Source organism: Culex pipiens, chromosome 2 (assembly GCF_016801865.2).
Source record: "Culex pipiens pallens isolate TS chromosome 2, TS_CPP_V2, whole genome shotgun sequence".
Classification (NCBI taxonomy): domain Eukaryota; kingdom Metazoa; phylum Arthropoda; class Insecta; order Diptera; family Culicidae; genus Culex; species Culex pipiens.
In genome coordinates this window covers 201,544,236-201,566,576 of record NC_068938.1, presented here as the reverse complement: position 1 = coordinate 201,566,576, position 22,341 = coordinate 201,544,236, and the positions used below count along the sequence as shown (strand labels likewise).

At 39.4% G+C, this 22,341-nt stretch overlaps 1 protein-coding gene across 2 annotated transcripts in view; it reads right to left on the bottom strand.

Moving 5' to 3' along the window:
* The window catches only part of LOC120420332 (polyamine-transporting ATPase 13A3), a 31,809-nt gene extending 18,915 nt beyond the window's left edge, over positions 1-12,894 (bottom strand). The window contains exons 1-2 of one of the 2 annotated variants that reach the window (XM_039583327.2): positions 11,885-12,894; positions 10,866-11,750 (exon numbers count right to left, since the gene is read on the bottom strand). In XM_039583327.2, the coding sequence (XP_039439261.1) occupies positions 10,866-11,392 (527 nt within the window). In that variant the 5' untranslated portion in view covers positions 11,393-11,750; positions 11,885-12,894. The remainder of the gene's footprint in view (positions 1-10,865; positions 11,751-11,884) is intronic. The other variant, XM_039583328.2, reaches the window with a different exon arrangement.
* Positions 12,895-22,341: the final 9,447 nt, after the last annotated feature.

Here is a 22,341-nt window from a genome sequence, read left to right as displayed (position 1 = left end):
GCCGTCTACGAAACCGTCAAAAATCATTAACCTTATATTAGTAATAAAACCAGGGTATTCACTCGCTTAATTCTACAGTAGTTCATGACATTATTTTTATTTCTTTTTGGGTTTGATAAGTTATTTTATGAAAAATCGTTACATTTTCATACAAACATAAAATTTCACGGGATTTCGCGGAAAAAGCCAAATTTCGCGGATTTCACGCTGTCCGCGAAATCGTGAAATTTCACTAACCCTACTAATTAGCAGTCATTTTTCAGCTTCCGATATCTCGAAAACTATTGCAAAAATGGAATTAAAATTAACATTTGCAGCATGATTTTTTTTTAAATAAAACTATTGAAAAAACATCGAAAAATAAATCAAAAAACCATGTTTCATGGTAGAATTATATTTGACCTAAAAAATACTTTTGTAAAATTTTTAAAAGTTATCACCATTTTAGGCTATTTTTGAAATAAAAAATTATCTTTTTCAAATAAAATAAAACTAGTGTTCATTTTCTGAAATAAATATTTCCTAATAGCTGAAAAATGTTATTTCGTTACTAGGCCACTAATATCCAAGTTACAGTGCAAGGATCAATATTCAATGTTATTTATAACAAGATTTGTTATTCGTCGTTATGATTTTTTTTTGTTATTGTTATTGTAATATCAGACTAATTAATTTTTTAGTAATTCTTCGAGCAAATCTTTGTAATTATTTATTTGTTATTTTAACTACTAATCCGTTCATCCCGGTTGGCGATATTCTTCCATAACAAAAAATGTTATTCCCAAGTTGATTTGGCTTTCAACCAATATCAATCCAATCACATATTTTGTTATGATAACATAAACTGTTTTTAAACTCTCCCCGAACAGACGGTAATAACTTAATTCATGACATTTCAATAACAAATCCTGTTAAAATAACAGAACAGAGATCATAACAAAATTTGTTATCGGTCTGATATTGATTGAAAGCCAGAACAACTTTGGAATAACATTTTTTGTTATGGAAGAATACCTTAAACTGTTATTGGGATGATCGGATTAGTTGTTAAAATAACAAAAATAATAACAAAGATTTGTTTGAAGAATAACTTAAAATGTTATTAGTCTGTTATTACAATAACAATCCAATAACAAAAAAATCATAACGGCGAATAAGAAAATTGTTATGAATAACATAAAATGTTATTGGCCTAGTATTTTCAAATATCAAAAAATGTTATTTCCAAGTTATTTCCGTCTGCTCGGGTCATGCAAAAATTGATTTTTCAAGAAGAGTCTATAAAACTTTCTGTTATTTTAACAGCATTTGTTATTGAAATGGCATGAATTTTGTTATAACCGTCTGCCCGGGTTATATGTGTTGATAAATCATATCAATTTGGGTGTCCCAACCCGAATTAGTTTTCAACCTATTTAGAAAAGAATATCGTTTTAATATAACCTTTACTAACAACACGATGCAAAAATATTGGGTTGATTATGGTTAAAATAAAAAAGGCAATTAACGATTTGCTTTGAAAAGCAATCGTCAAATTGAATCAAAAGTGATTACAATAATTATATCTCAACATTCATGATGTCAACAAAATCACTCTCCAGACTCATACATTTTTGATGTACTCGTGGGCCCACGAGTGGGTACCGGGGGCCGTCCCTAAAGTATATGGCACTGACCTTGCCGTCCCTTAATAACATGTCTTTGGCCGACCTTCGCTTGGTGAATAAGTGATGCCTCCATCCATGCATTACCTTTGAAGGTCATTGTAATAGAGTGATTTTCTGAACGTAGAGCTCTCATCATCGATACATAACTTCTTTTTTCGGAAGCCGGTCGAACATTCAATTACGTCCCATTGGGGGAACCTGTTGAATTTATTGGTGTTTTTTTTAAGGTTGTCAATCAATTATGAATGAACCGTAGTCGATATTGGTGCCAAAAATAGTCAATTTTTCTCTCGTGAATTTCGATTAACCCTTGACCGTCAATTCTTGATATCAGGGAAAAAAAATGCATGGAACTTATTTCCACGAGACATACGTCACGGTTTAGGCCATTTCGTGGTGAGGTGCTAATTGCTGCCCATCGTAAAAGTACACCAAATCAAACGTGAGTAGTTAAAGGGGCTGTCACTATTCATGCTTGAAACGAAATGCAAAGGTCATCAATGAGTCTTTTGCCGCTAGTCTTGCAGCAATACTAGCGTTTTTTTTTCTTGTAATTGTTAATGACTGATTGACGATGGTGGTGGTACACCTTCAACGTTGAGCAATTCAGCTTAGGTTGTAGGGTTTGGGGGAAAGTTCCGTGGCTATACCACAACAAATGTTGCACCTGTTGCGTTGAGTGTTCAGCAAATAATAACAACAACTAGTACAAAACAACAAAACGGTGGGAATTGTACAGAGTGATGTAGGTAAACTGATCGATATGCAACGTTGTATGCCACTTACCAGTTTGACCGTGGTTTTGTGATTTTAATTTAAATGTAAAAAAAGTTGTTTAATAAATACACCGTAGTCATCACTGTCTAGCACGAATTGCTTACGAAAGTCGGTGTGAATTGTTTTCTTGAATGGATCAAATTATGCTGAAACTGGCCGAGCAACACAGCTAAATACACAATTGAGGTTGGGATTTTCCTGGACATCGCAAGCGAATGACTTCCAATGTCGCGTGGCTCACGAAATTTAATACCGTGGAAGTTTTGCTTGATAAGCGGCATTTTTAAGTAGGTCATCAAACATTCGAGATTATGATTATTATAATTTGCTTTTGAAATATTGAAATTTGATGCATTTTAACTGTAGATTGCAGAATAATTCGAAGTAAATTGGGTTCACAACTAGGCATTAATATAAATTCACCTCAACAATGTCCTTAACAAAATGCCAATTTTCATACTATTGCCAATTGTATACTAGTTGATTCTTTTTAATTAGATACAAACATAAAATTTATAAATAATTCTTTAACATGTTTTTTAATGAATATTTGTATTATTTTCATTTCATCTGGTAATCAATTGTGATATATTGTTAAGCTAGCATATAGTATTTAAAAGAATAATCTTTATGCTAACAACTCAGTATCACGTCCAGTATCGGAATGCTTCCGCCACCTGTGCAAACTCGTGCAATCATGAGCGCAGAGTTGCTCTCAACGGAATTCTTGCGCTTTTTCATCTCCACGTGCCCGCAAGAGCAATCGCACAGAGATGCAAACGCAATGCAATGCAGCTTCATAATTGAAAAATAACTCAACCCTGGCCAAGGCGACACAAAGCTCCCACACACGGGTGATTTTGCCCCACGTGTCAATCTGTTTGATTGCAGATGGAAGCATTTCCGATATAGTTCGATGAAATCGATCCGAATGAGTTTTATTTTTTTCCTTGTTTGGTTTCTTCCCCCAAGCATTCCAACCGAAAAAACATGCCACAACACGTTCAAACAGGTCCGTTCTGGTTGTTTGCAAGCGAGCATGTGTGGAGGTCAGAAACCACGAAATCCGCAAAAAAGGCAAGAGGAGGATCCGCAAAGTGACCACCTACACCACATGTGTTGGGCAAAAAAAACCAGCAAATTTTTGGCCATTCTCTAGTTTGGGATTCACCTTTTTGGGCAGGTAATCCACGGAATAGTTTTTAACCCTCTACTGCACCATTTGTTTAAAAAAATATTGTAATTTCGAACGACAAGATTTTCGCAAATTATTTTGCAATTTTTCGATTTGTATTTTTGCCATATAAAACGGGGACGTAGACAAATGAAAATCTGTATTTTGAAATGGAATTTTCTGGTCGATTTGGTGTCTTTAGCCGGGACCGTGGTGTAGGGGTAAGCGTGGTTGCCTCTCACCCAGTCGGCTTGGGTTCGATCCCAGACGGTCCCGGTGGCATTTTTCGAGACGAGATTTGTCTGACCACGCCTTCCGTCAGAAGGGGAAGTAAATGTTGGCCCCGGTCTAACCTAAAAGGTTCTGTCGATAGCTCAGTCCAGGTGTAGGAGTCGTCTCCCTGGGTCCTACCTCGGTGGAGTCGCTGGTAGGCAGTTGGACTCACAATCCAAAGGTCGTCAGTTCGAATCCCGGGGTGGATGGAAGCTTAGGTGTTAAAAGAGGTTTGCAATTGCCTCAACAATCAAGCCTTCGAACACACGAAAAATACTCTAAAAATATACTAATTTCTTCGTTTATTTTTTTCAGTTTTGAAACAAAAATATTTTTGAAAAATACCGGCAATGAAATCAAAAACAAAAATTTAGGGCTTAGGCAAATATGCAATTGAAATAGTAATTTATAGAACGAGTCGTACCCTTTGAATGGAATTGTAAGCCAAATGTCCATGTATTTAGTCAATCCACCGTTTAAATCAAAACAATGTCAAAAAGTATTACTTTTGAAAACAAGTGCGGAAAAGTTCAACTTTTCATTTTCCATTTTAGTGCTGAAAAGAAGAACTTTTCAGCATTTGTTTTGAAAAGTGTTTCTATTTGGTTCTATTAATATTCGTTTCGAACAGTAATCCGTTTCGTCGTTTGAAAATGACAGGAAAAGTAAATAGGGAGCGTTATTTTATTACGTAACGCAATTTTTTTGACTGCCTCCCCCGCCTTTGTAACAATATTTCCATACAAATTAAAAAAAAAATGATGCGTAGAACGGCCATCGATTCCTTCTCCCCCTAAACTGCGTTAAGTAATACCTTAAAATACCTTTTAGATTATAATTTCAGAAATTTTTACATTTTTCGTTTAAAAAAAAACTTTATAAACCCTTGCAAGTAATTTTTGAAGATTATGTCCCTCGATTTGGCCAACCAAAAATAAATAAATAAATAAATTTTGAGTAGGAATCTCGCAATCAAGAACGCAAAGGCAATGCTGTAGAGCGAATGATTTGTTTTTTGATAAAAATTTAAATTACAAGCCATAGTATTACACAGCAATGTTGCATTATTTTATGAAATTATACGTAATATTACACCTATGGGAAACCTTCTTGTCCGAAATGTCAAGCTCATATATGCGTTTATCCTTCCCATTCTTCATCGGTCTGATGGCCGAGCGGGCTAAGGCGCCAGTCCGTACTGTTGGTGCTGGGTTTGAATCCCGTCGGTTGCAACTTTTTTATTGTTAATACAAAACTTGTACATGCAGCGTGTAATATTGAGTGTCTTTTTTGACGAAGGTGATGTGCATGCTTTTGCATGCGATTTTACCATCGGATTTTTCGCTGTGTAACATTTGGAAGCACACAGTATTTTATAATGCATCTTACACCTGCCCAGTTGTTTTGCAATCACTAGTTGTCAAAATATCTAAGTAATAACATAAACTTTGAAAAATATTTACAACAATTTGTAAAGGCAAACCTGAAACATATATTTTAAAAAGTGAAATTATGTCAGAAACGTTTCATTTTTTAGCATTGAAAATTAAATCAATATCGTCCATTAAAAATTACAGGATAAAGAAAAAAACTATGATTTTTTAGGCTGATTCTCAGAAACTAATAGCCTAATTCCAAAGTCTCAAAGAGCACATTTTAGGAAATTTTCAAACGCTTCAAATTTTTTTGGGGTATTTTATAATACATATAATTGAAAAAATAAATTCGTTTGTATTAAAATTCGATTCTGTTTGGAAGTATTATGTTTCAAAAAGGTCTGTTCCTTTTTGTCGACATTAAAAACACATTTTTTTTCAAAAAAATCATTTCTCCGGAGCTAGATTTTGTATAATCATGCACTATGTCTTTTTAAGTCTCTTAAAAATTAACATTGAGTGATAAAAAAATTAATTTGATGAAAATCCGTATACCTAAGTTTTCTCAAGAGTCCTAATAATAATTTACAACTTTGCCGAAGACACCAACTCGATTAGATATTTCCTTCTCAAAAACATATCAAAAATTGACCAACATAATTGTTTTTTTCAGGTGAAAACATTGGTAAAGCTTCAACAAACAATTAAAATTCAACCAAACAAAGGGTAAAAATTAGTTTGAAATGGATTTTTTGGATTCGAATGGGTTGAGGGTTAACCTCCGGATGTCATGTAACTTGGCAAAAAACGCTCTAATTTACAAACTTAATTGATAAAAATTTAAAATTAGTATTTTTTTATCAATTTAAAAAAAAAATCAAAACTCTTAAAATCGATGAATGGACACTTGAGGGTTCGCCAGCACGTCAAAGAACGTGACACAGTGTCAACGATTTGGCAAAAGCACAGCTCAGTGCAAATTCTTTCGGGGCAAATGAATGTCGTCATTTGCTTGCCCATAAATGCGAAATAGATAGCAAGATACAATGTACTTCTGAGACTGTCAGCTAGTAGAAACTGGTTATATGACTGTTGAGGAAAACGCAAATGAAACTTGACTTGAAAATTAAATTTTGGCCGCCCACAACCCATACACACACACACACACACAGGACGTTAAACATAAAACAAATTTCGTGTAGCTCTTTTTTACATCTTTTCATTTGGGGTGATAGGCTTGGAGTGCTGAAGGTGGAAGGGTTGTGTACATATTTTGGCTGGAATTTTTGTATTTTTCATCTTCTCACTTTCTTGGAATTAAAAGATTTGCGACGTGTGATTAATAGCCCTCCGACAAATAACCCGAATCGGAATCGGTTGAAGTTTGCAACTTTGTACGCTTCACTACAAGCGGATGCAAAATTGACATTTTTAAATAAGTTAGCGATTTTGCTGACTTTTTTTTCAATCATGAGAACCAAATTTGCATTTAATGTAATGTAAACAATTCGCATCAATATCATTTTATTCCGGTTTACTGACGTTTGAGTGATTACAGTAAATTGTGGTTTACCGGCACGTGTAAACGAGTTTTTAATATTGATGTGTTTATTTAAATTAAATCGCTTCAGTTATTATCTTTGGATGCCAGTTGTTGTAGATAAAATAATTGATTCGGCTTTATAAATCACAACCTATTAAATCTTCTTTTTGAAGGAAAAAGATCCCACTGTTTGAATCTAGTTTCTTATCAATGTCAAAATGATTACAATACATTCTCGTCCCGGCACCTACTTAAACAATATAAATAAAAACAAAATTTTTTGGGGTCAAGTTTGCCCGTGTTTGAAAAATTGAGTGGAAAATAAGTATTTGCAAAAAAGGCAAAACATTATGGATGATTTTGTAAACAAAACGAGAAAAGTGACGCTTCTCATTCCAGATGGGTTTCAACAAAAGGCCTAATAAACATGAAGAAATAAAGGAGCAGTTCTCTACGAAATCGATCTTTTTTTTTGAATTTTAGTTTTTGTATTTTTTAATCCGGCTGAAACTTTTTTGGTGCCTTCGGTATGCCCAAAGAAGCCATTTTGCATCATTAGTTTGTCCATATATATTTTTTTTTTTTAGGAGCGGCCGTGGCTGACTGGTTACGGTGTTCGCTTTGTAAGCGAATGGTTCTGGGTTCGATTCCCATCTGCTCCCAACGAGAAAGTATAGGAAATATTAATCTTGAAACTCTGAACATGAACGAAAAATCAAAGTCGCTCGAGTCGGGGTTCGATCCCCCGTCCTTTGGATTGGTTAGCAAAAATGCTAACCACTAGGCCATCGCGACTTGGTGAGCTATGACTGGAATTAGGAATACTGTTACTATCAACTATATACGCGCTGGGTCCTTGTCCATTTGACAAGGATTCGGAAGTTCTAAATAACGTTTGAATCCGATTGGTGCAAACGTTCTTCAGGGCGGGGCTTGTCGATAAAGCTGAAGTACCTCGCGCTCGGCTAGCCAGCGTAAAAATGGGCCACCGAAGCTCGGCAGAGCTAACACCTTCCAGATGCCTATGCGAGTTATTTGCATGTATAGAATGTAGATCTAAAAATACATGGAAACAACTCAATTTGTAAGAAGCGACCGCGTGGTCCCGTTTGGTTGGTTGCACACACACACACACACCACACACACACATTAGTTTGTCCATATAATTTTCCATACAAATTTGGCAGCTGTCCATACAAAAATGATATATGATTTTTTTGATTGATTTGGTGTCTTCGGCAAAGTTGTAGGTATGGATAAGGACTACACTGAAAAAAAAAAATGATACATGGTAAAAAAATTGGTGATTTTTAATTTAACTTTTTGTCACTAAAACTTGATTTGCAAAAAAACACTATTTTTATTTTTTTTTTAATTTTTTGATATGTTTTTAAGGACATAAAATGCCAACCTTTCAGAAATTTCCAGGTTGTGCAAAAAATCTTTGACCGAGTTATGAATTTTCGAATCAACACTAATTTTTTCCAAAAATTTTCCAACTTCATTTTTCGATGTAAAATCAAATTTGCAATCAAAAAGTACTTCTGTGAAATTTTCTTAAAGTGCACCGTTTTCAAGATATAGTCATATTTGGGATTTTTAAAAAAAAATGTCGCAGTTTTCCATTTTTTTAATTAGTGCACATGTTAGCCCACTTTTGAAAAAATATTTTTGAAAAGCTGAGAAAACTCTCTATTTTGCTTTTTTGAACTTTGTTGATACGACCTATAGTTGCTGAGATATTGCCATGCAAAGGTTTAAAAAGCAGGAAAATTGATGTTTTCTAAGTCTCACCCAAACAACCCACCATTTTCTAACGTCGATATCTCAGCAACTAATGGTCCGATTTTCAATGTTAAAATATGAAACATTCGTGAAATTTTTCGATCTTTCCGAAAACAATACTTTTATATATTTTCTAATCAAGGCTAGCATTTCAAAAGGGCCAAATATTAAATATTACGCCTTTTTTTCGGTTGTAGCCGATTCCCGATGGCCACAGTGACCAAATTCGATTTTACGAACGGTTTCGGAAAGATGACGTTCAAAGCTTTCATTTGTAACCAAAAGAACCGGAATCGGTCAAAAACTGGATTTTTGACGATTTTTTTAAAATTTGGGGTCGAAAAGGACCCCAATACCTTCAAAGTAACTTTTGTTATGGACGCTCCCCTAGGGGTCGTCCAAGGTTTATTTGTTTTGTGAAATGTGTATTTATACTATAAATTTAATGTCAGAAAATTTCAAGGCTCTAGCATGTATATAGCAAAAGTTATGGCAAATTTGATTTTCAAAAAGGCCGAAAAGGACCCCAATACCGTAGGAAGGTTAAACTATAAATTGTATCACCAATCTGCCTGAAATTTTCAGGGATTGTTTGTACATATAAAACTAGCATCTGACCAAATTATGAGCAAATAGGTCAACGGGAAGTGGGGCAAATCGTGACAGAAAGTTTTATGGTTCAAAAACGTCAAAAATATTAAAAAGGCTGTAACTTGGGCAAACTTTAATTAAATTTCGAAATTCAAAATGCATCTTAAAAAACCCAACAAAATGCGAGGTGAAGCATCCCAATTGGTTAAATCTAAAGCGAGTTATTGGCATTTTAGTGAAAAAATAGCCCAATTTTGAAACTCCAATAAAAAAAAGTATTCCATCCAGTTACTAACTCGATTCGACCTGGAGCTTGTAGGGGACGTCTGGGACTGCCATCTGAGACTGATAACGCTTTGGGTAAGGCAGTTCAACACATAAAATAAACACTTTTGCTTTTAGTGAATTTTTTGGTTCTAAATTATTGCTTGGGGACCCCTTGGATCCCCTTTTTTGGTATAATTTTATCATATTCGTGTTTCTGAGACAATTTCACAATAGAAACATGCTCAGAAAAAAATCATGGTAATATTACATCTGGGAAGGGGTACATTTTTTATGTCAGAAAAAATGTGTAATTTTACCTCTGAAAATGTGTAATTTTACCACTATTCTGGTGTAATGTCACTTTTTCAGTCTAAATTGAAGTAAAATTACATCATAAAAGAGGTAATATTCAACGTTCCAAAATCACAGCTTCCAAATTTACATTATTTTTTACTGTGTGCATAAAAATGTTTATTTTCATCTATTTGAACCGTTTAAAAATTAAAGTTCAAAAAAATCTTCGATTCAAGAAGCTTCTTAAAAAAAATAAAAAATAAAAATAGTTGGATAATTCTCTACCAACTCACACGAAATCGGGTAAAATTGCCCGACCCCTCTTCGATTTGCATGAAACTTTGTCTTAAGGGGCAACTTTTGTCCCTGATCACGAATCCGAGGTGTGTTTTTTGATATCTGATGATGGAGGGGCGGTACGACCCCTTTCATTTTAGAACATGCGAAAAAAGACATGCATTTCAATAATTTGCAGCCTGAAATGGTGATGAGAATAACAATAACAAAGAATATCCTAATAACAAGCATTATGCATCGAGAAAAACACTAAAAATGTTTAAAAAACTCTGCAATTTTTCGTTACTTAACTGTAAAAAAAAATTGAAAATGTCATTTTAAGGTAAATTCAATGTATTTTCGAATCTACATTAACCCAGAAGGGTAATTTTTCATTTAGAACAAAATTTTTCGTTTTAAAATGTTGTGTTTTTTTCTAACTTTGCAAGGTTATTTGTTAGAGTGTAACAATGTTGAACAGACAATTACAAACATAAGGGATTAGCTTGTAATCATCACAAGTTATCGCGATTTTATGAAAAATATACTGTTAACTACTTGTTATGAAACTCCATCTACTTGTATGATATATTCTACCTCTTGATTAGATCGATTGTTTTTATTTAAAAACAACTGTGCCATCTTGTGCAACTAAAGACAGTCATTTCAGTAAGTACTTTGCCGGTGCTTCCCTGTAGTATCTCCCCTGGCCTAAAATTCACCGATTTCTTGCTTGTAGAATAACAATAACTTCCCTTCATTAGAGCTATATATTCAAAGCCCGAAACAATGGGTGGAATTTCAAGCTATCACCCACGCGAGATAAACCCCGCGGGACTCACCTGATTGCTTCGGCGTTCATCGTGATGACGTTCTTGACGTAGTACGCATCGTGCTTGTCCTGGTACCGCTCGTGAACCAGCACCTTTTGGGCGACCTCGAGCGAGCACTTCCGGTGGGTCGCGAGCAGCAGCCAGTGTTGCCACCAGTGCATCACGAGCCGCATGATTCCGAGGGTGAGCACGAAGCCGACGTAGCAGAAGAACGTCCGGACGGAGGACTTTTCGTAGCCGGTGACGAACATCTGGTCCTCCTCGCCATCGTTCAGGATGTCGTGCACGGACGCTTGGGACGTCTCGGTGAGGAGTTCGACCAGGGTCGAGTGACCTTCCGGGTGGTGTTTTTCCTCGACGCGGCGGTTGGAGGAGCGGATTGCGGCCGCCATTTGTGATTTGTTGCTGCGGATCGAGGCGTAGAGGTCCGGGTTGTGCGGGGGGTAGCCTCCGTTGGCTTGGTCCGGGACGTCCGGAGGAGGTGGATGCGCTGGCGGAACCGGTTCCGGGTGCAGGTCGCTGGTTTCGAGGGGCATTTTATGGGGTTTGTTGGAGGAGGTAGGAAAAAGGTCAGCGGAAGGATGTCAGGGAGGTTTTGCCCGGGTGATTTTGGAGCGGGAGATCAAACTGAAGAAATTGTGACTGTACTGCTGCTGGTGCGGCGTGATAATGGTGACGGCGACGGAGATTGCTGTTAATCAGCGCAATACGAGGGCTCCAGCGTATCTATGCTATCTCGGGGCGATTGCGACGACGAGGTGGCTAACGAGCGTTGAGCGGTTCGATGGTCGCGGCATGGCACGATTACGCGAATACCGGAGGAACGACCTGATGGGGGTAGTTCTTGGCGTTGCGAGATGCTCTCTGACGGATTCACTCGTTCATGGAGAACTTCTGAAACGCAGAATACGCTATTAGAGCTGATTGCTGGAGAACCTTGCGTTCACGCAGAGTTGAAGGTTGTTCCAATTATGTAAGCAAGCATTCAACGTGGAATCACGACTGCTGCCGTTCGGGATGAAGCCTACCTCCTCGGTTGAGTCTTCTTCGGGATCAGGATGTGTGTGCGACACGCAATCGATTTTCCTTGCAGTTTCGCAACACGACTTTTATTTTTCTAGTGGGTTCGAGGTATTGGATTCTTCCGGTGTGTCGCGTTCGCTTGATAACTAGACGATTTCTGCCGCTCTTATCAACACTTGTCAATCACACAAAAACCAAATACGGTGCGGAACCTGTGGTGTTTTGTATGATCTCAAGGGACAGCGGCATGCAGTGTTCTGGTTTTGTGATACTCGTATGGTGTGAAAATTCTAAATGTCGCCTGGACGAACTACATCATCGGCTGCAGACTGTACGCTACACGCCACTGCAAGTCTCAGCTCATCGAGCACGTTCTGTGTGTGACCTCTTCTTCACCGTCGCCCGGAAGCCCCAATTTTCACTTCCTGGCAAACTACGTCAGGAAACCCCCTTTTTTGTGCAAAATTACACACCAAATTTCAACACTCTGCCTCCAAGTGGCACATTTCTTCAATCTTCCTCGTCTACTTCCACCGAGATCTTCACGAATTCCCAAATGTGGAACACACTCCCCTGCAATCCGGAACCACTAGCGCGTTTCCAGCCGAATCCACAATCCGTGTCTCAACCCGTGGGTAATCCAATCGCTCGGAGCACGCACCCGTGTGGTATTACCGTACTGACGGTCTGGACTGGAGGGACTGGTCTGTCAAAAATTTTCACTCATGAGGCTGACACATTTTCTAGCAGTTTCACACTCTGCCTGTTTTATGGCAAACGATAAGGACCGAATCCACCACCACTGAAATCGCAGGCAAACGCTGCCGGGTGAGGTGAGTTGGACCCATCAGGCAGAAACACCAAGAAACCAACACCAACGAGTGGGCACTCACCCTAACGCGAAGGAAACCAACACAACCGCGAACGAAAGAAAACGTGCCGAAACGGTCCGGGACACGTGCTACCCGTACTGCTGAAGCCCAGCTTGTGTGTTATTGCGTCCGCGCGCGAATCCAACCCGATGCTGACTGACGGAGTGAAGCGAAGCTGGCGTAGAACGAACCGAACCGCTGTGATGAGGAACATCAACCGAACTGGTGGATAACATGAGTGAACATGGGCTTGAGGTTGGCGAGGGTTTGTGAAAGATTTCAGGTGCATTGATTCATGGTGCTGCTTTTGAGGAACATGACTCAACATGACATGACACATGACTCAGTGAAGGAATTTCCGAGAATGTTGCAAGAGTGGATTTTTCACTGTGCAATCGTTGTAGTGATTATCATAGTTTTTTGTTTCGTTTGGTATCAACTTTTCGCTTGAAGTTTAATCGCTGGCCGGCAGTGAAATTATGACAAAGTCTAGTTTTTATCAAACTTGCATAGCGCTGATACAGCTTATCTCAGTCCCGGGTATTACGTGGTGACAGTCCTCGCGCTGTTTTCAGAGAGCTTGGTGGCCAAATTTCGGATCGTTGAGCATAATCGCAATAATGCAATTTTCCACGAAAACCTGAAATGAATATCATTTGTATTTTTTTATTTGCCCGAAACTGTTTGGGGTGCTTTCCTATAGAGTTATCTAAGCCTTATCTCACGAACACTAGCACGCCATTTGTTTTGCTGGCCGGTACAAAAATTAACCTCAACCTCGTGTACGTACACGCAACACATGCGCACGTAGATAACTCTATGGCCAATTGATTGCTTAATGCACAGTAAAAACAATTAGGGCCATATTAAACCTGGAAATGAGAACATCTTTAATGTCAGAAAATGTGTAATTTCCCATTGAGAAAATTGTAAATTTACCACTTTTCTATTGCCTGTGTGGATCAATCGGACCGCGCGCTGGACTCTCTAAGTGTAAAATATAGGTAATCGGTGCCCTCTCCGCGTGCCATACCTTTACACTTAGGAGACCCGGGAGGCGGAGTCTTGTCGCAAAAAGAACGATACACACCTGTGGATCCGTTGACGAAACCGCAAGGTTTAAGAGGGCCACATTATAAGGTGTTACGTCGATTCCGTTTTTTTTCTATTGTAATGCCAATTTTTCAGTCTAAGTTGAGGTCATAATTCCCCATAAAGGATGTTATGTTAAACCTGCTAATTTAATACCTTTTTAATTTACTATTTTTATACTGTGCATCATTCGTTTGTCTTTACAATTTTGACAACTGTCCATTTATACATGTTTTGTATATACAGTTAAACCTCGTATAAGAGCGCCTCGCATATGCAACTTTGCATATACGAGTCATTCCACCTGATTCGGTTTTGTCGCAAGAGTTGCATATGCGAGGTACAGGGCTTATGGGATTTTGGCTATATGGGAGACATGGGCTATATTTTTATAAAAAATCAACTAAACTATACAAATTTATACTGTTTTGGAATCGTTATGAAGTCAGCTATACAGCTACACCAAATTTACATGGTTTACGATGTTCTAGGTCATCCGAAACTTCGTCAAGTTAAGGCCTATGTGTTCAACGCCGTACAAGTATGAGGTAGGCGATTTGACTGTGGTTTTTGGCCTTAGATTATATCCAGATAGACTCAGGGAGGTTCAGGGACTAGTCTACCGATATGTGGTGATGTTCTGGGTCTTCTGTAGAGTCCCGGGAGGTACGTCCGATGGGTCTACCGCCGTAACACGGCAGAGGTCGGTAGTTTTAGACCTCAGATCATATCCGGATAGCCTCAGGGAGGTTCAGGGACTAGTCTACCGGTATGTGGTCATGTTCTGGGTATTCTGTAGAGTCCCGGGAGGTTCGACCGACGGGTCTACTGCCGTAACAAGGCAGAGGTTGATGGTTTTTGACCTTAGATCATATCCAGATAACCTCAGGGTGGTTCAGGGACTAGTCTACCGATGTGTGATGATGTTCTGGGTCTTCTGTAGAGTCCCAGGAATTACGGTCAATGGGTCGACCGCCGTAGCATGGCAGAGGTCGGTGGATTTTGACCTAAGATCATATTCAGATAACCTCAGGGAGATTAAGGGACTAGTCTACCGATGTGTGGTGATGTTCTGGGTCTTCTGTAGAGTCCTGGGAGTAACGGTCAATGGGTCTACAGCCGTAACTTGTCTACCGATATGTGGTGATGTTCTGGGTGTTTTGTAAGATTTTGGGAGCTACGGCCGTTGGGTCTACCACCGTAACAAGATAGAGGTCGGAGGTTTTTGATCTCAGATCATATCCGAATAGCCTCAGGGCCGTTACTTCCGGGACTCTACAGAAGACCCAAAGGATCATAACACATCGGTAGACTAGTCCCTGAACCGTCCTGAGGCTATCCGGATATGATCTAAGATCAAAATCCAGTGACCCCTGCCTTATTTCGGTGGTAGACCCATTGACCGTAACTCCTGGAACTCTACAGAAGACCCAGAACATCACCACACATCGGTAGACTAGTCCCTTAATCTCCCTGAGGCTATCTGAATATGATCTTAGGTCAAAATCCACCGACCTCTGCCATGCTACGGCGGTCGACCCATTGACCGTAATTCCCGGGACTCTACAGAAGACCCAAAACATCATCACACATCGGTAGACTAGTCCCTGAACCTTCCTGAGGCTATCCGGATATGATCTGAGGTCAAAATCCACCGACCTCTGCCTTGTTACGGCGGTAGACCCATCGGTCGTACCTCCTGGGACTCTACAGAAGACCCAGAACATGACCACATACCGGTAGACTAGTCCCTGACCTCCCTGAGGCTATCCGGATATGATCTGAGGTCTAAAACTACCGACCTCTGCCGTGTTACGGCGGTAGACCCATCGGACGTACCTACCGGGACTCTACAGAAGACCCAGAACATCATCACATATCGGTAGACTAGTCCCTGAACCTCCCTGAGTCTATCTGGATATAATCTAAGGCCAAAAACCATCGACCTCTGCCTTGTTACGGCGGTAGACCCTTCAGGCGTAGCTCTCGGGACTCCACAGAAGACCCAGAACATTTCCACATATCGGTAGACTAGTCCCTGAACCTCCCTGAGGCTATCTGGATATGATCTGAGGTCTAAAACTACCGACCTCTGCCGTGTTACGGCGGTAGACCCATCGGACGTACCTCCCGGGACTCTACAGAAGACCCAGAACATCACCACATATCGGTAGACTAGTCTTTGAACCTCCCTGAGGCTATCTGGATATGATCTGATCTCAAAAAACACCGACCTCTGCCGTGTTACGGCGGTAGACCCATCGGTCGTACCTCCCGGGACTCTACAGAAGACCCAGAACATCACCACATATCGGTAGACTAGTCCTTGAACTTCCCTGAGGCTATCCGGATATGATCTGTGGTCAAAAACCACAGTCAAATCGCCTACCTCATACTTGTACGGCGTTGAACACATAGGCCTTAACTTGACGAAGTTTTGGATGACCTAGAACATCGTAAACCATGTAAATTTGGTGTAGCTGTATAGCTGACTCCATAACGATTCCAAAACAGTATAAATTTGTATAGTTTAGATGATTTTTTACAAAAATATAGCCCATGTCTCCCATATAGCCAAAATCCCATAAGCCCTGTACCTCGCATATGCGTGCTTCGCATAAGAAACCCCCATATGAGGTGCATATGCGAGGTTTAACTGTATTCCAAAATGTATGCGAAAATATTTTCTGACTTCAGCAAAGTTGTAGGTGGCAAGGAGTTAAGTTCAGAAAAAAAGTTTAACTTTTTCACCAAAAAGAATTTAAAAATTTGCAAAGGTCTAAATTGATTTTGACGAAATTTTGTTCTGCCGCTGCATGTTGGAAAATTCTACTTCCATGCCGGTGTGCTCTTTTGAACTAAGCTTGCTGGGATTCCTATCTAGATAGAACAAGAGAGCACACGGGCATCGAATTATTATTTTTTTTCAATTTTAAAGAGGGTTTTTTTGTTGTAATTAACGAAATTAAATCCAAATCCAAATCAGCTAATTATTTTACAAATTCGGGCTTATAAAATCAAATTAATACTAGATCAGATAAAATTTTGCAGGCTTCGAATTATAAAATTAGCAAACAAGTTATAGCAAAATTTATCATGATTGAGTATTTAATTCTGTGCATTTATCTGAAAAATAAATTAAAACAAAATCATTATCGATTTTATGAAATCCGAGAAATTATTCAGCTAACTTAACTCCTATACTAAATTTTCGATTACCTATCTCATATTATTTGAAAAATAAAACATAAAATAACTGTGTTTCTGATTTTAACCATATTAAGGTCTCCAATTGCAATTATAAAATCAATTTATATCGAAGCAATCATTGAAAATTAATATCAATTTATCAAAATGCTTGTAAAGTTGGGAGGGGCGCCAAATTGATGTTTCGCCAAGGGCGCCGTGGCTACTTCTGAAAAAATCCTAAATATACATGTATATTTTGGAAACATTTGACAGTACCATTATCATTAAAATTTATATTTTTGCTTTCTGTGTCTCCACTTCAAAATTCAAAATATTCATCAATTTTGACTGAAAAATTACTTTTTCATTAGCAGAGATCGAAGTAGCCATGGGCGAGTTTGGACGTAATTTTTTTTCGGTGTCGTAAATTTGACGTTTTCTCCGTTTTTTTTTCAAGTTATTTCTCGCATCTTTTGGCCATTTTTTACAAAATTCCACGACGGTTTCGGATTTGTTCTTCGGATGACTATTTTCTGCAAGAGAATCTTTATATGGCTGAAGATAAAAGTAAAGCTCTCCGTGAACTTTTTCGTATGGCGGAACGGTGAAGAATCCCTTCCGGCAAAGCCAGAAGCTGTTTGCAACCTGCGGTGTCTGTTCCTTCACTTAAACAGTCCCAAAATAGAAGCAGATTCTATTCGATTTGGTTCGTCAACCGAAAACTATCAAGATCCTAGAGGAGGTGACGATCGTCACGCCGTCAGGCTGTGTCCAATTCTGGTTGCAGGAAAATGAAGATTGAAGCTGCTTATTTAAAATATCCAGATTTTGGTGAGATCTCTCCATAATTTTTGCTGATTTTTTTTACATTTATACCATACCAATATAAATTATATACTATTGATTAAATGAAATATCCTTCCTACCCCTTCTCCATCTTCCATTTTCCCAATCCCCATTTCTCCATTTCCACGAACCCCCTCTAAATATAATTATTTGCCAAATTTACACTTACACACCCAACTACAACTGATTCGGAGCGTTTGGTACGGTATGTCCACGCATCCTTCCTCCCCTGTAGATTCTGTGAAATGTGATCCGTTCACAGAATCCTCTTTGCGGTAAACACAACGCAGTAGGGCTGGCCGCTTTAATTTTTGCAATTCATTTTCGGGTGTTCTCGGATGTACTGCAATTATTAATATTGACAAGAAAAGTGCTTGGGGCGTAATCTAATCACAAGACTTTCCAGCATGCTTTCATCGGACTGGCTGCGTTTGTGTTAGATTAGATTAGAAAAATTACTTTTTCATTAGCAACCATTTGAATGGTACACAGAAAAAAGTGATGGATATATTACATCTGGGAATGATGACAGATTTTGTATAAAAAAGGGGTAATTTTACAGCTTTCTCATGTTTCCGTTGATTTTTACATTTTGGCACATTATTTTAAGAGATACTTAAAAAAGAAGTGAACAGCCAAATGTTCAATCTTCAAAACGCTGCATTTTTACTGTTTAATAAATTAAGATGAATTGGCGCAAACAAATGTTGAAGAATAGTCCTACAATGTTTAGGCCGTTGCAAATATTTTTCAAAGTTTATGTCGCACAAAATCGGCCCGAAAAAGCTGGGGTCAATTTTTTTTCAAAAAACTTCTAAATATTAATGGAAGTAGAAGTCATATCAACTGAAAACAATTTAAATGCATTTTGCTGCATTAAATTTCATATTTAGCATGTTTCAGCTCGATTAAAAATATTTTGAATTTTTGTGAAATTTTTCGTCGGTACATAGATTTTTGAAAATTAACCTGGCCATGGTCTTCGTTTTCTACATACACGAATGGTATTCCGGGTCTATAGGACCCAGAAATGTTTTCAGCTGCCAAAATTCGAGATTGTAACCGATTTTGGATGTCTTGACCGCAAATGAAAGGCTAGGATGTCTACTTTCTGAACCCAACCGACAGAACCGGTTTTGGACACCGTGGCCACCGGGAACCTGCTATAACCGAAAAAAGTCCTTTTTGAGGCCCCTACTTTGAGGACCTGTATCTCCGAAACGATTGCACATAGCAGGTTGCTTCCGGTTGCATTCGACAGATAATAACCTGAATTTTAAGCCCCAGAAAAAATAATTGGTCCATAGTGGCCACCGGTTCCGGTAACCCGGAACTTCCGGAAAACTTGATTTTTGCAGTTTTTGACATAAAACCGTCACACAGACCAGTATTTTGAAACGGATTATTTTGCAAATCATTGCAGAAGGATACTACATACTATCCCTGACTGTTTGGTATCGGTTCTGGCCAACTCTGGCCAATCCGGAACCGGTTCCAGGGTACCACTAAAACGGTTCCAATAATTGTCACGCTAGAAACCCGTCATGTTGCATATCAAACTTCATGAAATTGCATGTTATGACCATCTGAGGTCATGCCGATGTCCTCTGACCCATCCTGGTCACTCCGGAATCGGTTACCGGTGGCCACTGGGGGACACTATCGGAATATGCAATGAACCCTATCATCCGACGTATCAAACTTCATGAAATTGAAAGTTATGACCATCTGAGGTCATGCCGATGTCCTCTGACCCATCCTGGTCACTCCGGAACCAGTTACCGGTGGCCACTGGGGGACACTATCGGAATATGCAATGAACCCTATCATCCGACATATCAAACTTCATGAAATTGAAAGTTATGACCATCTGAGGTCATGCCGATGTCCTCTGACCCATCCTGGTCACTCCGGAACCGGTTACCGGTGGCCACTGGGGGACACTATCGGAATATGCAATGAACCCTATCATCCGACGTATCAAACTTCATGAAATTGAAAGTTATGACCATCTGAGGTCATGTCGATGTCCCCTGACCCAACCTGGTCACTCCGGAATCGGTTACCGGAGGCCACTGGGGGACACTATCGGAATATCCAATGAACCCTATCATCCGACGTATCAAATTTCCAGAAATTGAAAGTTATGACCATCTGAGGTCATGCCGATGTCCTCTGACCCATCATGGTCACTCCGGAACCGGTTACCGGTGGCCACTGGGGGACACTATCGGAATATGCAATGAACCCTATCATCCGACGTATCAAACTTCATGAAATTAAAAGTTATGATCAACTAGGATCAAGACCATGTCCTCTGACCCAACCTGGTCACTCCGGAACCGGTTACCGGTGGCCACTGGGGGACACTATCGGAATATGCAATGAACCCTATCATCCGACGTATCAAACTTCATGAAATTGAAAGTTATGACCATCTGAGGTCATGCCGATGTCCTCTGACCCATCCTGGTCACTCCGGAACCGGTTACCGGTGGCCACTGGGGGACACTATCGGAATATGCAATGAACCCTATCATCCGACGTATCAAACTTCATGAAATTGAAAGTTATGACCATCTGAGGTCATGCCGATGTCCCCTGACCCAACCTGGTCACTCCGGAATCGGTTACCGGAGGCCACTGGGGGACACTATCGGAATATCCAATGAACCCTATCATCCGACGTATCAAATTTCCAGAAATTGAAAGTTATGACCATCTGAGGTCATGCCGATGTCCTCTGACCCATCATGGTCACTCCGGAACCGGTTACCGGTGGCCACTGGGGGACACTATCGGAATATGCAATGAACCCTATCATCCGACGTATCAAACTTCATGAAATTGAAAGTTATGACCATCTGAGATCATGCCGATGTCTTCTGACCTAACCTGGTCCGGAACCGGTTTTCGATGGAACCGGTTACCGGTGGCTTCTTGGGGACACTATCGGAATATGCAATGAACCCTATCATCCGACGTGTCAAACTTCATGAAATTAAAAGTTATGATCAACTAGGATCAAGACCATGTCCTCTGACCCAACCTGGTCACTCCGGAACCGGTTACCTGTGGCCACTTGGTGATACTCTCTGATTATGTAATAAACCCTATCATCCGACGTATCAAACTTCATGAAATTGAACATTCTTACCATCTGAGGTCATGCTAACGTCCTTTGAACTTATCTGGTCACTTCGGAATCGGTTTACGATGGCCACTTGGGGACACTATCGGAATATGCTAGAAACCCTATCATCCGACGTATCATAGAATTGAAAATTATTACTATCCCAGGTTATGCCAACATCTGTATCCTTCTATATCGCACAGCAAAAAATATGTGAATTTTGGAATGTTGAAAATTTGGATAACCACTTTTTTGAGTAATTTTACCTAAAAAATGTGTAAAAATGTGAATCTAATGAAAATTCACCAGAAACTGATAAAAAAATACCCAAATCCTGATGTAATATTATACATATTTTTGACACAAAATCTTTCACCATTTTCTCATAACTATAGTTTTTAATCTGGCTATCAATATCAAACGTTATTTTTCACATTGGGCATTTGTGCGACCACCTAAGAAGGCTATCTTTTGTAATGTACCCTGGTTACAGTTCATACTACAAATTACTCGTATCCATGGGATCGGTAGACGAGGGGTTATTTTGCAGACATTGTTTATCCATTTATCCGGCAGTTAAACAAAAACGACAGAGGTTGTTAGGCCCCATGCCGATTTTGTGCAGGTGATATATATCAGGACAATGTCCTGTTAGAAGCCCTGCGAGTATTTGTAGTTCCCTATGGTTTAAGCCAAGATGTTTCTTGGTAATTGAAGGACTTGGAGTGATAAAAGTTTACGTTTGTCTCAATCCACGCATCTCGCCCCAGATTGAAGCAATTTGCGATTGTCCTCAATTCGTCACTTGTGCTATCTTGTAACACGTCTGCTGTAAAAAGATAGGAGATAGATAGCACACAAGCGAAGAATTAGTTATTTCTTGCTTCACGGCACGTTTTGAGATTCCAAGGAACGGCTCGGGATCCACGAATATGTTTGATAAGCCTAGTCTGGCAAGTTCATCAGCCATTTCAATGCCTTCAATGCCGCAGTATCCTGGTACCCAAAACAACATGCCGAGTAGCAAGTTCCAAACATGTTTGGATTCGCATTTCGACGTCGTCGTGCTATCATGTCGCACCCGCCATTTTGACGTTCCGAGAAAACGCGTTTTAATGTTTGACCTTGAATATACAAAAACGAGAGCACGCAATGTAAACAAAAACAAACACGTTTTGTTTGGCTGACCATCCTATGCATTGTCCCAAAGTTTGGTTGAAGTTGGTTGCTGGAGTCCCGAGTTATAATTACAAATGTTTACGGTAGTCTAGCTTGTACGTGCGACAAACGCATCCTGACTTTCCTGGCCAGAAATCCCTTTGGCCTTTTG